Source organism: Capricornis sumatraensis, chromosome 4, assembly GCF_032405125.1.
Source record: "Capricornis sumatraensis isolate serow.1 chromosome 4, serow.2, whole genome shotgun sequence".
NCBI lineage: Eukaryota > Metazoa > Chordata > Mammalia > Artiodactyla > Bovidae > Capricornis > Capricornis sumatraensis.
Window position 1 is genome coordinate 75,953,507 of NC_091072.1, and position 15,812 is coordinate 75,969,318.

The following is a 15,812-nucleotide window of genomic DNA, read 5'->3' on the forward strand; positions in this document are numbered from 1 at the left end:
CCCCGATGGCACAGGAATGAATTTAAGCTTCTTCTGAAATGTTGGTGGGATTTTCACAGGTAGAGATGTGGAGTGGGAAAAGGACAGGAAGGGCAGGGGCTCCAAGAATCTGAAATGGGTGACTTGAGAGGGATTGAGGTATTTCCTTATCCCTGAGATAAGAATCTACCCTTCAGAAATTGGTGTGAGAGGTTATCTTTCTAGAAACAATAGATGAACCACGTCTTCTTTATCCACTCCTCTGCTGATGGACATTTGGTTGCTTCCATGCTGCTGCAGTAAACATTTGGGTGCATGTGTATTTTTGAATTATGGTTTTCTCTGGGTAATGCCCAGTAGTGGGATTGTTGGGTCAGACGGTAGTTCTATTTTCAGTTTTTTAAACAATTTATTTACTTATTTTAAATGACTCTTTTAGCATTTAATACCACTGAATCAATGTAGAGATAGCACCTTATGTCCAGATCAAACTCTCTAAAAGGCAGTCATGTGGATATTTGGAAACAATAAGAAATGTTGGTATAGATAACTAAATATGGCTACCTCAGTCTGAAAGAAAAGTATGTGAAGCAAAGGTTATCAATAATTCATCAACATCACTAAAACACTGAATACCAGAAATCTGTATTTCACTCTATGGAATGTGAGGATGGTTTGTGTGAGCCATTTCATGCTGATCTGGTTGGCCAGACTTCCATTTCTCTCCCAGTACCCCATGACTCATTTGAAGAAAACAATCTCAGATAGTGTATGTGTGCTAAGTCACGTCAGCTGTGTTTGACTCTTTGTGACCCTATGGACTGTAGGGTCCCTCACTTCCCATGCATTCTAAGATCAAGGAAAATCAGGAGACTGTCTCCTACCCACTTACATCTAATAATTCATACTGCCTTTTCTGATCTTGGTTGGACTGTAGCCCATCAGGCTCCTCTGTCCATGGGATTCTCCAGGCAAGAATACTGGAGTGGGTTGTCATATCCTTCTCTAGGGGATCTTCCTGACCCATGGATCGAACTTATGTCTCTTATATCTCCTGCACTGGCAGGTGAGTTCATTACCACTAGCACCACCTGGGAAGCCCTCTCAGAGAGCAGAGTATTGTTAAGAAGTTATTTATTGCTTTTGCCTGTGCTGGGTCTTCTCTGCTGCTCATGCGCTTCCTCTGGCTGTGGCGAGGGGGGATTACTCTTTCGTTTCAGCGGGTGGGCTTCTCGTTGTGATGGCTTCTTCGTTGCAGAGCACAGGCTCTAGGGCACCTGGGCTTCAGTAGTTTCGGCACGTGGGCTGAGTGGCCCTGCGGCACCTGGAATCTTCACAGACCAAAGATCCAACCCGTGTTCCCTATTGGCACGCCCGACCACTGGACCACCAGGGAAGTCTTATTTTTAGCTTTTTAAGGAACCTCCAGATATTTTTCCATAATGGTTGTATCAGTTTACATTCCCACTAACAGTGTAAAATTTCCCTTTTCTCCACACCCTCGCTAGCTTTATTGATTGTAGATTTTTATATGATTGCCATTCTGATTGGTGTGAGGTGATACCACATTGCAGTTTTGATTTGCATTTTTCTAATAATTAGTGAGGTTGAGCATTTTTTCTTGTGTTTGTTGGCCATCTGTATGTCTGTTTTGGAGAAATGTGTATCTAGGTCTTCTGCCCATTTTTTGATTTTTTTTTTTTTTGATTTTGAACTGCATGGGCTGCTTTTATATTTTGGAGATTATACAATGGACTATTACTCAGCCATAAAAAGGAACACAATTTGTTCTTTTGTAGAGACATGGATGTACCTAGTTAGTCCAGAGTGAAGTAAGTCAGAAAGAGAAAAACAAATATCATATATTAATGCATATATGTGTAATCTAGAAAAATGGTATCAGTTCAGTTCAGATGCTTGGTCGTGTCTGACTCTTTGTTACCCTATGGACTGCAGAACACCAGGCCTCCCTGTTCATTACCAACTCCCAGAGCTTACTCAAACTCATGTCCATCGTGTTGGTGATGCCATCCAACCATCTCATCCTCTGTCGTCCCCTTCTCCCAACTTCAATCTTTCCCAGCAACAGGGTCTTTTCCAATGAGTCAGCTCTTCATGTGAGGTGGCCAAAGTATTGGAGTTTCAGCTTCAGCATCAGTCCTTCCAATGAATGTTCAGGACTGATTTCCTTTAGGATTGACTGGTTGGATCTCCTTGCAGTCCAAGGGACTTTCAAGTATCTTCTCCAATACCACAGTTCAAAAGCACATTTCTCTGGCGCTCAGCAACAGTATAGATGACCTTATTTGCAAAGCAGAAACAAAGACACAATGTACAGAACAAATGTATGGATACCTAGGGGGAAAGGGTGGGAGTAATTGGGAGTTTGGGATTGACACATACACACTACTGATACTGTGTATAAAATAGACAACTGATGAGAACATACTGTATAATACAGAGAACTCCTCTTGATGCACCTAAAGTGGTATCCTAAATGGGAGGGAAATCTAAAAGGGAAGAAATATATATATATGGCTGATTCATTTTGCTGTGCAGCAGAAGCTAAAAGCCTTATAAACAGTTATGTGTGTATATTAGTCACTCAATTGGGTCTGACTCTTTGCGACCCCATGGACTGTAGCCCACCAGGCTTCTCTATCCATGGAATTCTCCAGGCAAGAATAGTGGAGTGGATTGCATTCCCTTCTACAGAGGAATTTCCCAACCCAGGGATTGAACCCTGGTCTCCTGCCTTACAGGCAGATTCTTTACTGTTTGAGCTACAGGGAAGCAGCTATACTGCCATAAAAATTAACTGATAAATAAATAAATATATATATGACAGCAACTCAGCAACTGAAAAATTTGAACACCTGGGGCCTGTGGTTGGCACGCTGCACTCCATTACTCTTTGTTGCTGCTTTACTGACCTTTACCGGGTAGGTTTGCAGAACTTTATTGTACTTTGATCATGAGAAATATGAAAGAAGGATATTAGGAGATCTAGTCCTGAAGTCTGTTTCTGCGTCACACTGATGGTCCAAATCTGGGCAAATCATCTCTGTCTCTGTGGCTCAATTTTTTCATCATTAAATGAAGGCTTTGGTCTAGTGATTTTTCTGAGATCTCATCCTGCTTTGACAATTCAGCTTGCCAAAATTCCATTCAAGATACCCCATTTCTGTCTTAGGCAAGTTATTTATCTTCTAATTCTTTCTTCCTACACTCTATACCACTGGTACTTTTGGCATTCAGACCATATTTCTCTTGTCTCAGGGACCAGCAGCTCCCAAATGAAGCCTCCATAGCCTGTTAAAGGACGTATAGGCCCTGGCAAGTGGTGGACAAGACAGCCCTTTCCTATACATAATGAAACCAAACTCTCAGGAAATAGCTTGGCTTTCATAATATGATTTTAATCTGAATTTGAACACAATGTGACACATCTCCCAGGGATATTGCATGTATTTTCTTCCCTAATTATGAGATAATAGTCTTCCCCAATCTATAGGGCTTTAGGAATAATTCCTGTGTGTTGTGTGTGGGTAGGCAGGATTGAATGGCCATTTCTCCTACTGGTCTCACAATCTGCTTATTATTTTGCCTCAGTTACACCCTCAGGAAGGCATATGCTCTGGAAAACGTAAAGCACCAGCTCCACCAAGTGTGCAAAGCAGAAATGCTACTGAACCTGGGACTGTTTTGCAAGCTCCTCAGCCCTGGCCTTCATCTCCAGAGAAATATCCTCATTTTGGAAATTTCATCTGGAGTATGCCACATATGAGGACTCGATTTTCAGGTGGCTTTGCTGAAGAAAACGGATAATTGAGAAGAAGATCTTAGCCTGAGGGTCAAAGGATTGAGAACAGATAGAAGTCAGGGAGCTGGCATGGGAGTGGTCTCCTATTGTCTTTCTGAGAATGTTCTTGGAGCTGAATGGGAGATGAGGTGGCAGCTGGGCATTTGTTTTGCTCTCTCCAACTTCTCTTTCCTCTAGGCTTGGAACAGTTCTTAAATGCTTTAGGGATCTGAAGTTGTCTGGACTCAGGTGGGTGATGGGGAGACTTAGGACAGGGGGTCAGAGTGCACGTGTTTCAGCAACCTCTTGTGAAGATGACCCTGGATGGTGTCCCAAAATAAAGACTGTTTTTCTCTTTTTCTATCCTGATCTCTCCTTCATGCTACTTTCCTCTGACATCTATATTGTTATGAAGGCAGGAATTTTATTGGACTAAATAAATTAAATGTTTCTTTCCATATGTTCCTTCTCTCACTCCCTTCTCTCTCATTTTTTTTTTTTGCATTCTAATTGAGAGCCTATTAAGTAATAGGAACTACCAGACACTGAGGATACAGAATCTGTAAGATAGGGTTTTACTCTCAAGACTCACATTTTAGAGGAAAATATTCCCTGTTCTTTCCTAGGATCATGCAAGGGAAAGGACTCCTGAGACAGACTGATCATTCATTTCTTTATGCACCCCTTAATAAACAAATAGTTATTCAGGATTTATTATTTGCTATGTTCTACTTTAGGTATTACTAAGAATAATACAGTTGGAAGCATACTTATTTTTATTTCATTTCTTCCCAGATTACTCTGGAGCTGTAGATTTTGCCAGGCAGTTTTCTGTATGGGAATAAAGGAGGAGCTGGGTCTCAGTACTAAGATAAGAGTCTCCCAGAATGAAGTGGGAAATTTGCTAGTGGTTGGATTTCTGCTTTGTGCATAAACAAAAGTAAAAGATTGCAGGAGAGGCAAAAGAGAAGGGGTTGAAAGGGTAAGAAATGAGAGGAGAGAGATAATGGAAATGGCTGTTGGAGCTGTGAAGATTTTCTTTACTGTTTTCCCCCCAGTTTTATGAGAGCTGATTGACATATATTAATGTGTAAGTTTAAGGTACACAGCATGAGAATATAAATATATATATATACACACACACATACACATACATATAAATGTGTATTGCAATAGGTTCAGTTAATATCTATCATCTAAAAACTTCTAATTGGAAAAATCTTGAAAGTTAGCTCTGACTGAGAAAATTTCACGCACTGAGTTTTGGGGAAGTCATTTTGGGTTATACATGGTTCAGCCTGGAGTTTGTTTAAATCTGAAGAGACTGTCAAACACACACAGCAGGCCTGCTTCAATCATTAAGGTAAAGAATATCTGTTTTGAAGATAAAGGTATGACATCTGTGTTTAACTCCCTTGAAGAAAGGTTCCTTTCCTAGACACCAGGGTCCTGCTATCTCATTTTATATCTACTTATCCTGTCTCTTTTGGAAGCTTGAAGGAATATACCTGGATAATGTTTGATGTATGTTCTGTGTTCTGATAAGGTATATGACTATGCTAAAAATCATGCTTCAGTGGAGCAGTTTCTCAGAGTTATCTGAGAAGCTGTCTTCTGGGCTATAGTCCTCTGTTTGGCTCATATAAAACTCTTCTCTATTCCTCAAAATATTCCATCATTTCATAAATGTATAATATAAAGAAAAGCAAGAAGAAAAGAAAAAGAAAAAACTTTTCTCCTTGTGATGTTACTAGTTAGGATTTACTTTCTTATCAGATTTTGTGTATCATACAATGCTGTTAACTATAGTCATCATATTGTACATTACACTTAATATTTACCTTACACTAGAAATTTGTACCTTTTAATTACTTTCCTCCAATTGCCTTTCCTCCTACCCCCCATCTCTGATAACCATATGTCTGACCTTTTTTCCTAAGAGTTAGGTTTTCCCTAGGTTCCGCATGTATGTGAGATCATATTGCATTTGTCTTTATTTGTCTGACTTTTCTCTGAGCAAAATGCCTTCATGGTCCATGCGTGTTATCACAAATGGTAGAATTTCCTAATTTTTACAGCTGAATAATCCATTGCTTTATTATCCATTCATCCATTAAGGAAACCTAGGTTCTTTCCATGTGTTGGGTGTTGTAAATAAGGCTGTCATGAACATGAGGGTGCAGATACCTTTCTGAGTTATTGGTTTCATTTCCTTTGAATATATTCCCAGAAACGGAATTGCTGATACATATGGTGGCTTCATTTTTAGTTTTTTGAAGATCCTTTATGTGTTTATTGAAAAGATTTTCTTGTGTGGTGACTGGGTCCTCTGTGGGTGGCTGCCATTGGTTTTGTGGAGGTTTTTCCATTTTGCTTGACTAGGGGAGGGCACTGGGGTCAGAGCAACGAAGGCTTCTGTTTTTTGTGCTGAGATAGCTTTGAGATGAAGGTTTTTCTGTCTGCTCTCCTTTCTCATGACTTCTCCTCCTTTTATGAGGATGCAGTAGAGCTTGGCTTAGAAGATAAGCCTGGGTTTCCTGGCCAACCTCCTCCTAAGAGCTGCCTTCACCTCCTGGTTCTTCAAACTGTAAATAAGTGGGTTCAGTAGTGGGGTCACCACACTGTACTGCATGGATAGCACTTGCTCCAGGGCTGAGCCAGAAGCTGGAGTCATGTACCTTTAAGGGAATTGCACAAAGGGAAAAAATGAGCTCAGGACAATGACTACAATGCTGTTGGCAGCCAGGGTCCATTCCATCCTAGATTCTGCAAAGAGCATCCTCAGGGCTGAGTCAGCTATCACCGGTAGAAGCATCTAGAAGTGACTGTATTATCAGTGAGAAGGCTGTCATTTCTGCCTTCAAACACTTCCATACATGAATTATCTTATGCAAAACATTATAGGAGCTAACCTGAGGCAAAAGGAAGTTCTGCAGCATATGAAATGCTGCAGGTTAGAATAGAACTAAAAATGATTTCATGCATTTCTGTTGTACTTCATACATTTCAAAGTATCTTTTCTTAACAGTTATGATGATGATGAGGATTTTTTTCTCTTTTTTTTCTCATATACACAACTGTATGTTCCCATCTTGTGATGATAGTTCCATTGTTGGACTAGCATATGCAAAACTATATGCTAGTCCAATAATGTCATTTTTCCCAAACATTTATGGGGAATTAACCCAGAATCACAGCACTTTATTTTTACAATGCTTAGTGGAATAAGATTTTGTCCTTTTTAACATATTTGTCTTTGGCTTAGAAAAGAAGCCACACTTTGTAAACAAAGTGAACTATAAAAATGTATTTAGCATGAGATATGATTCCAAAATAGTAAGAAATTAAAATTTGGATGTACTTTGTTAAGTAGCACAGGGAATATTTCCCAAAGAAGCATTGAAAAACAATTTTTTGCAATTGTTCCATTATCATTGGAACATTCTTTTTTGGGTTTGGTGTGCTTGATTAAGAAAGATATTCATCTTACTGTCATTTTTTATCTTTTAATTTCACTCTCCTAACAGATCTGTGAAGTAAGTGGGAGAAATCTCCTACCCCCTTGGGAAAATGAGGAAACTGAGACAAAGAGAGCTCAAGAGATTTGTCCACAGGCTCAGGTGAGCTCTCCTAGACCATTCCTTATCCTTTCACACCTTATGACTTCTGTCCAAAAGTAAAAAGCAGGTGAGAGAAGTTTAGAGCAATTTTAGTAAATCCATCTCCAGTTCACTAGTAAAGAGCATAGGCCATTAGTTACTCTGTTCCCTGGGAAGCAAGGACTCATCAAGTATTGCTGTTTCTGTTTGAGAGAAACGTGGTAGAAAAGAGCTTGAGGTGTCAAGTCAGTGAGACTTGGTTTTTATTTTGGCTTCATTCCTAGCTTGTTCTGGAAAGTTTTGTAGGGTACTTGGTTACTCCTAAAAATCAAGTTTCTTATCAGAAAATGAGATTAATAATATTTCTCTTTTGATGTGGTGTGATGTATACTAAAATTGAGCTTGATTATGTAAATCAGCTGTTATGTAACAAACACCTAATAAATAGTTAAGGCAGAAATAAGCTGTGGAGACATCAATTTCCAGTAGGAAAGGGAAATGGCATCTGTTGCAAGGATGATATACTTTGTTTATTTTTTTGTCTACCACTAATAAAAGTCTGGCAAAAGGCAGTATGATTTTCTTTTGATGACTCTAAAATCATAGGTTAAATGAAAGTAAGGAAGTCTTTATTTCTTGTATAAACTTACTTTGCAGAGTTAGACAATTGAGGCCTCAGAAAGAAAATGGATTTAAAAAAAAATAATTCATGTATTAGGTCCACAGCAGAGCCAGAACTAGAACCTAGGCCTACTGATTCCAGTATAATTCTTTTGCTGCTACTCTGCAATGCTCTGTCTACAGGGCAAGTTTACTTAGTGCGAAAAACACACTGCATTTGTAGGCAAAGTTTTAGCAATGACATACCTGGAAATTCCAGAACCATAAAAGATGATGACCACAAGAAAATGGGATGAGCAGGTAGAGAAGATCTTGTTCCAACCTGTGGCAGAGTTCACCCCCAGGGCTGTCAGGATAATACGGGTGTAAGAACCCACCAGTGTGACAAGGGTGCCAAGGCCCAGGACCACCATGGTGGTCAGGATGGAGAAAACGCTAACGGAGGGGTCAGAACAGGCCAACAGGAGCACTGGAGGAAGCTCACAGGCAAAACTGCGGATGAGGTTGGGGCCACAGAAGTGCTCCTGAGCCAGGAGGATGGTGTTAAGCAGGCCAGTCCCCATTCCTATGGCCCAGGAGGCTCCCACCAGGCCAGCACACACCTTCTTGTTCATAGTCACCACATACAGCAGCGGGTGGCACACAGCCTGGTACCGGTCATAGGCCATGACTGAAAGGAGGCAAGTTTCAGTGCCCCCAAGAAATATAACGAAGAAGATCTGGATGAAACATTCAAGGAAGGATATAGTCTTCCACTTGGAAAGTAGGTTCTTTAGCAACTTAGGCACAATGATTGAGGCATAGAAAGCATCCAGGAAGGAGAGGTGACTGAGGAAGAAGTACATGGGGGTGTGCAGGTGGGAATCAGTCCTGATCACCAGCAGCATCAGCAGGTTCACTATGAGGATCAGGAGGTAAATCACCAGGAATATTACAAAGAGTACTACCTGAATGTGAAGGTTGTTGGATAGTCCTTGGAGAATAAAGAAAGTGACTCTGGTTGTGTTGCCAGCTTCCATGGAGCACTGGAGTTTCTCTTTAGAAGGACAAGAACAGAAAAGAATGCTCCAATGTGCTATGAGTCTCAGAGAATGGCTGGGGATGAGGTGTTATGAATAAAGCTTCAGGGCTGACCCAGGACAGAGTGTGTAGCAGAGGTAAACTTGCTATGTCAGACCTCATCAGTCCTGCCCAGCTCAGAGCAATAATCTGTTGGCTGCGGTGGAGATGGTGGGAAGGATGATGTAGAGGCTCAGACCTAGAAAGGAAGAAGAAAAGAGATTATTCAGACTGGAGAAGGAAAGGAAGGGAGTTGTAAATAGCCTCCAGGGCACTGAGAAGTGCTCTTCTCCAGTTCCAAAAGTGTCTGAATTCAAAGCACAGGAAGACTCATTGGCATAGTGAGTAAGCAATAAAGATCTTGGCTGACCTAAGGCTGATAGTCCATGATGCATGTTTGAGTGATTGGCAGAAGTATTGTGACAGCGGATGATGGCACAAAACCGTTCTCTGTCACTGTAAGTTCATGAATCAGTCACTTGGGTTTCTCATTAAAAGACAATCTGGAAAAACTAGACATTTTAAAATCTGTTCCAGCTTAAAGATTCTACAGATTGGGAGCCAATCTTCCTTGGATATCTCTGGTACTAAATGGAAAATTTCTCCCCTTCTGTGTCAACAGAAGCAGAAGTGGCACAGGAGTAGTTGTTTTCATGGAAGTCAGGCAGGAGGAAGCCGTCAAATGGGAGGCAAGGGCTGTGTACTTCAGTGACTCCAAGGGCTTCCCATTCCAAGATTTCTGTGAATTTATAATGTCCACTGTTTGTACTGTAATCTCATCACTTAACATGAGAGTCCATGAAGACTGTGCTATTCTCTGAGTTGGTAGTAGAGGATTTGGATGAAGCCAAGTCAAATTTGGACCACGTTCTGTGCATCACAGAGATAGTAAAAGAGAAAAAGAGGGGAGATAAAAGATCACCTAGAACATGTGGCAAAACGAACAGTCAAGAGGATTCAGTGCAGAGCAAAGCAAGATATTGTCTTCCCCTCTCTCCCCTTGAAGGGTAACTCAGGAGGAGGATAAATGAGAATCTGATCTCTATTTATGGCTTATATACTCAAGAGTTCCCAGGTTGGATAGTTTTAAGATAAGATAGAGCTGAACGAGAAGGATATTTGTCTTCACATGGGTTCCCCAGGCCAACAAGAGACACTCTCAGTGGTGGATATTTGAATGGCATTCTTTCTAACACTGGAGCAAAAGCCACAGATATGGCTAGGGCTTCATGGACTACTGACAACTGTCTTTCCTTTAGAAGATGCCGAGGTGGAGATTTTGAGCAAAGAAATATCCCTATAGTCCTTCTGTCCAATGGGAAAATTTCTTGACTTTGCCTCCAGAATAACAAAGGCCAGAGGGACTTGATCTCAGCCCTAGACCTTGGAGAGTGTTGGCGGTCCCTGGAGAGGCCCTTAAGCAGGAGGCCTGCTCTGATCTGAATGAGTCCTCCAGGGCCAACATTCCTCCCTGTATTACTCTTGTTTCAGTGGGTTGCAAGAGGTACCCTTGGGTGGCTAAGAGTTCCTGAAGTTGAAGATAGAGTCTTTTCTATAAGAGACTATAAACAAAGTCTCTCTTTTAAGATTTAGAAACCTTAAAACTAATGTTTCTTAGTTTTAAATCTTGTTACTCCTTTCTCTTTCCCCTCCTTCCTTCTTTTTCTTATGTTTTTGTTAAATTTTTTAGAAATAGGTGTGTATTCATTTGTTACTTTTGGTTGCACCGGGTCTTCGTTGCTCATGTGTGCTTTCTCTAGCTGTGAAGAGAGGGGGCTACTTCTCCCTGCAGTGTGGCATGGGCTTCTCAATGCGGTGGCCTCTCTTGCTGTGGAACATGGGCTCTGTGTGCACACGGGCTCGGTGGTTGCAGCTTGCTGGCTTTAGGCTGTATGGGCTTCAATAGTTGTGGCACAGGGGCTCATTTGTTGCAGCTTGAGGGCTCACGAGCATGTGCTCAGAAGTTGTGGCCTGTGGGCTTAGTTGCACTGTGGCATGTAGAATTTTCCTGGACCAGAGACTGAACCCATGTCCCCTGCATTGGCAGGCAGATTCCCATCCATTGCACCACCAGGGAATTCCTCTTTCTGTTCAATTTTAAATAATATTTGTGATTATAGAAATATAATGATAAAAGATATAATACAAAAAAGATATTTTAGGTATTTTAAAATTCAAAAAGTATATTTAAATAACTTCATGATAACAGGCAAAAATACAAATTTATTATGTTATCCAATATTAATTCTTTAATTTTTTGCAATTTGAAAAAATCCAAGTAGGTTAAAAACTGTAAAACAGTTTTGGGTTAGTAGATGCAAACTAGTATATTTAAAATGAATAAACAACAAGGTCCTATTATATATCACAGGAAATTATTTTCAATATCCTGGTATAAACCATAATGGGAAAAAGAATGTATAAATGCTTTTTTTTTTTGTATAAATGTTTTTGATGAATGTTTTTGATGTATGGTAGAAATTAACACAACACTTTGAATCATCTAACTTCAGTTAAAAGGGCTTCCCTAGTGGCTCAGACAGTAAAAAATCTGCCTGCAATGCGGGAGATGGGGTTTGATCCCTGGGTCAGGAAGATTGTCTGGAGAAGGGAAAGGCTATCCATTCCAGTATTCTTGCCACGGAGAATTCCATGGACCGAAAAGCTCGAGAGGCTATAGTCCATGGAGTTACAAAGAGTCAGACATGACTGAGTCACTTTCACTTTCAGTTAAAAAGGAAAAAAAAAAACACTTAAAATTTTAACTGTGGTAGTAACTTTTTATTATGGAAAAATTTAAGCATATATAGAAGTAAAAAGAATAATGTAATAATCCTTCTGTATCCATCACCCAGTTTCAACAATTATCAACTCATTGACACTTTGACCACATGTGATTGAAAAATGTAATCTCTATATTACATGAAGTCAAGTACTTAAAACATGAACTTGTTCAAAGGTAGAAAAGGATAGATGTTGAAGAGCAATTATCAGTCTTTGCCACAGATAAGGACTGAATGATGGTTGACTGAATAAATCCCTAGGAGATAACAAAGCAACAATATGCAAGGAACTTGGGTTTTTCACTCTGGACCATCCAATACTATTGAACTTCAGAAAAAAATATTCTTTTAATTTGTTTGATTCACTTTATTTTGGAACCTTTTTTGTAATAGCTTTATCCTTTATTTTCCTAAAACAGAGGTCCTCAGTTCAGTTCAGTTCAGTTCAGTCGCTCAGTCGTGTCTGACTCTTTGCGACCCTATGAATTGCAGCACACTAGGCTTCCCTGTCAGAGGAGGCAATGGCACCCCACTCCAGTACTCTTGCCTGGAAAATCCCATGGATGGAGGAGCCTGGTAGGCTGTAGTCCATGGCGTCGCGATGAGTCGGACACGACTGAGTGACTCCACTTTCACTTTTCTTTCTTTTTTTAAAATTTAAATTTATTTATCTTAATTGGAGGCTAATTACTTTACAATATTGTATTGGTTTTGCCATACATCAACATGAATCCGCCATGGGTGTACACATGTTCCCCATCCTGAACCCCCCTCCCACCTCTCTCCCCGTACCATCCCTCTGGGTCATCCCAGTGCACCAGCCCCAAGCATCCTGTATCCTGCATCGAACCTAGACAGGGAATTCATTTCTTATATGATATTATACATGTTTCAATGCCTTTCTCCCAAATCATCCCACCCTCTGACTCTCCCACAGAGTCCAAAAGACTGTTCTATACATCTGTGTCTCTTTTGCTGTCTTGCATACAGGGTTATCGTTACCATCTTTCTAAATTCCATATATATGCGTTAGTATACTGTATTGGTGTTTTTCTTTCTGGCTTACTTCACTCTGTATAATAGGCTCAAGTTTTATCCACCTCATTAGAACTGATTCAAATGTATTCTTTTTAATGGCTGAGTAATACTCCATTGTATATATGTACCACAGCTTTCTTATCCATTCGTCTGCTGATGGGCATCTAGCTTGCTTCCATGTCCTAGCTATTATAAACAGTGCTGCGATGAACATTGGGGTACATGTGTCTCTTTCCATTCTGGTTTCCTCAGTGTGTATGCCCAGCAGTGGGATTGCTGGGTCATATGGCAGTTCTATTTCCAGTTTTTTAAGGAATCTCCACACTGTTCTCCATAGTGGCTGTACTAGTTTGCATTCCCACCAACAGGGTAAGAGGGTTCCCTTTTCTCCACACCCCCTCCAGCATTTATTGCTTGTAGACTTTTGGATTGCAGCCATTCTGACTGGCGTGAAATGGTACCTCATTGTGCTTTTGATTTGCATTTCTCTGATAATGAGTGATGTTGAGTATCTTTTGTATCATGTGTTTGTTAGCCATCTGTATGTCTTCTTTGGAGAAATGTCTGTTTAGTTCTTTGGCCCATTTTTTGATTGCGTTGTTTATTTTTCTGGAATTGAGCTGCGGGAGTTGCTTGTATATTTTTGAAATTAGTTGTTTGTCAGTTGCTTCATTTGCTATTATTTTCTCCCATTCTGAAGGCTATCTTTTCATCTTGCTTATAGTTTCCTTTGTTGTGCAGGAGCTTTTAATTTTAATTAGGTCTCATTTGTTTATTTTTGCTTTTATTTACACTTTCACTTTTCACTTTCATGCATTGGAGAAGGAAATGGCAACCCACTCCAGTGTTCTTGCCTGGAGAATCCCAGGGATGGGGGAGCCTGGTGGGCTGCCATCTATGGGGTTGTATAAAGTCGGACACAACTGAAATGACTTAGCAGCAGCAGCAGCAGCAGCAGCAGGCTTCCCTGTCCATCACCAACTCCTGGAGTTCACTCAAACTCACATCCATCGAGTTGGTGATACTATCCAGCCATCTCATCCTCTGTCGTCCCCTTTTCCTCCTGCTCCCAATCCCTTCCAGCATCAGAGTCTTTTCCAATGAGTCAAGTCTTCGCATGAGGTGGCCAAAGTACTGGAGTTTCAGCTTTAGCATCATTCCTTCCAAAGAACACCCAGGACTGATCTCCTTTAGAATGGACTGGTTGGAATCTCCTTAATTATTTCCAACTTCCCACCACCAAAAAAAGTTTGCAGTTACACATTCTTTTGTGTTTGCCTTCAGAAGTAAGTCTACTATGTTTGAGATGTACGTTAAGTGATCTCTGAGCTACAAAGGGTAAGAGGAAATATTACTACAGACAAAAGTAAAAAGTAAAACTTTTATTGCAAGAGTTTGAACTACATACTCAGAAATATTGTTGCTGTTGTTCAGTTGCTCAGTCATATCGCACTCTTTGCAACTCCATAGACTACAGCATGCCAGGCTTCCCTGTCCTTCACCATCTCCCAAAATTTGCTCAAACTCAAGTCCATTGTGTTGATGATGCCATTCAACCACCTCATTCTCTGTTGCTTCCTTCTCCTTCTGCCCTCAATCTTTCCCATCATCAGGGTCTTTCCCAATGAATCAGTTCTCTGCATCAGGTGGGCAAAGTATGGTAGCTTCAGCTTCAGCTTCGCTCCTACCAATGAATATTCAGGGTTGATTTCCTTTAGGATTAACTGGTTTGATCTCCTTGCTACCCAAGTGACTCTTAACAGTCTTCTCCAGCACCACAGTTTGAAAGCATCAGTTTTTCAGCACTCAACCTTCTTCATGGTCCAATTCTCACATCCGTACATGACTACTGGATAGCTTTGACTATATGAACCTTTGTTGGCAAAGTAATATCTGAGTGACTCAGAAATATATCTGCATTTTAATACAAATTACATAGTTTGTAGTCTTTTATAACTTCATATCAATAATGAATTAGGCTAAAATTCATTATCTATGTGAAGCTATAATACTACCCAAGTGGGATCAGAGTGGTGTCCTGGCCTGGGCTAGTCCACTCTGGGCCTCCCTGTGTTACCTTTAGGTTCCTCTAGGCAAATAGCCATAGGTGTCTGGGGTGAGACCTGACCCGATGTCAGCAGTATCAGTAAAGGCTCTCACTATGGGTTCTCCTGAGGCCACGACCTTGGAACATTGGGACACAGCAGAACATGTCCATTTGAGAGTCTTCAAGTTAGCTGGGTAGGGGGGCATCTCTAGATGTGGTTGCCTTATTACTCAGGTTCCAAGATTGTTGGTTTTGTTGCCAGGGAAATGAAGTCACTTCATGGGGTCCCCTTACCTGGGCTTCCTCCTTTCACAAAGCTCCCCAAGGGGACCTTCGAGCTGATGACTGCATGTCATGTCTACACACAGTGATACCAACATAACCCACTCCATAGCTTCAGGGAGGCCTGGGTGTGGTAAGGGCCCCAACTTTGAGGATATAGCTGGGTTCAGGCCCGGCTCCTCCTTTTCAACAGTGATATGACCCTCAGCAAGCCATGTACCTCTCAGGGTCCCCCAATTCCCCATCTGAATAGTGGGGGTCATTCTGGTGTCTACTTTCTAGGGAGGTCATCAGCTGTATAGACCTTATATACCTGTATTGTCTGTAAAGCCCATAGGCTGGTATCACACATGGCTCATGGACAGACTTAGCAAGGGAAAGATTACATTTATAAAGGGCTGCTGTAGCACAGAATACAACTGCAACAAGCCTGGGTCTACTCTGAGATCAAGGGAAAGTCACTCCCCTCCCTGCCTGTTTCCCAGTTCCCCTGGGAAGGTTGAAATTAAATGAAATTCAGACGTTGTCCCCTCTGGCATACAGCCTTCCAGGCCCTCCTGTTATGTACGTTTAGACTCAAGTCTTAGTGTTTCATCTTGGTC

The 15,812-nt window shown here is 41.0% G+C and overlaps 1 protein-coding gene across 1 annotated transcript; it reads right to left on the bottom strand.

Moving 5' to 3' along the window:
• Positions 1-6,296: 6,296 nt before the first annotated feature.
• Positions 6,297-9,020, bottom strand: LOC138078613 (olfactory receptor 8S1-like). The gene is made up of 2 exons (XM_068971431.1): positions 8,248-9,020; positions 6,297-6,459 (listed from the first exon to the last, which is right to left on the bottom strand). The coding sequence occupies exons 1-2, from the start codon at positions 9,018-9,020 to the stop codon at positions 6,297-6,299; spliced, it is 936 nt and encodes a 311-aa protein (XP_068827532.1).
• Positions 9,021-15,812: the final 6,792 nt, after the last annotated feature.

Excerpts from the sequence above, each read along its gene's own strand:
- LOC138078613 (XM_068971431.1), bottom strand. The coding sequence starts at position 9,020 with ATGGAAGCTGGCAACACAACCAGAGTCACTTTCTTTATTCTCCAAGGA. Across the intron at positions 6,460-8,247 it reads TATGGTTCTGGAATTTCCAG|GTACATGACTCCAGCTTCTG; the intron begins GTATGTCATTGC and ends ATTCCCTTAAAG.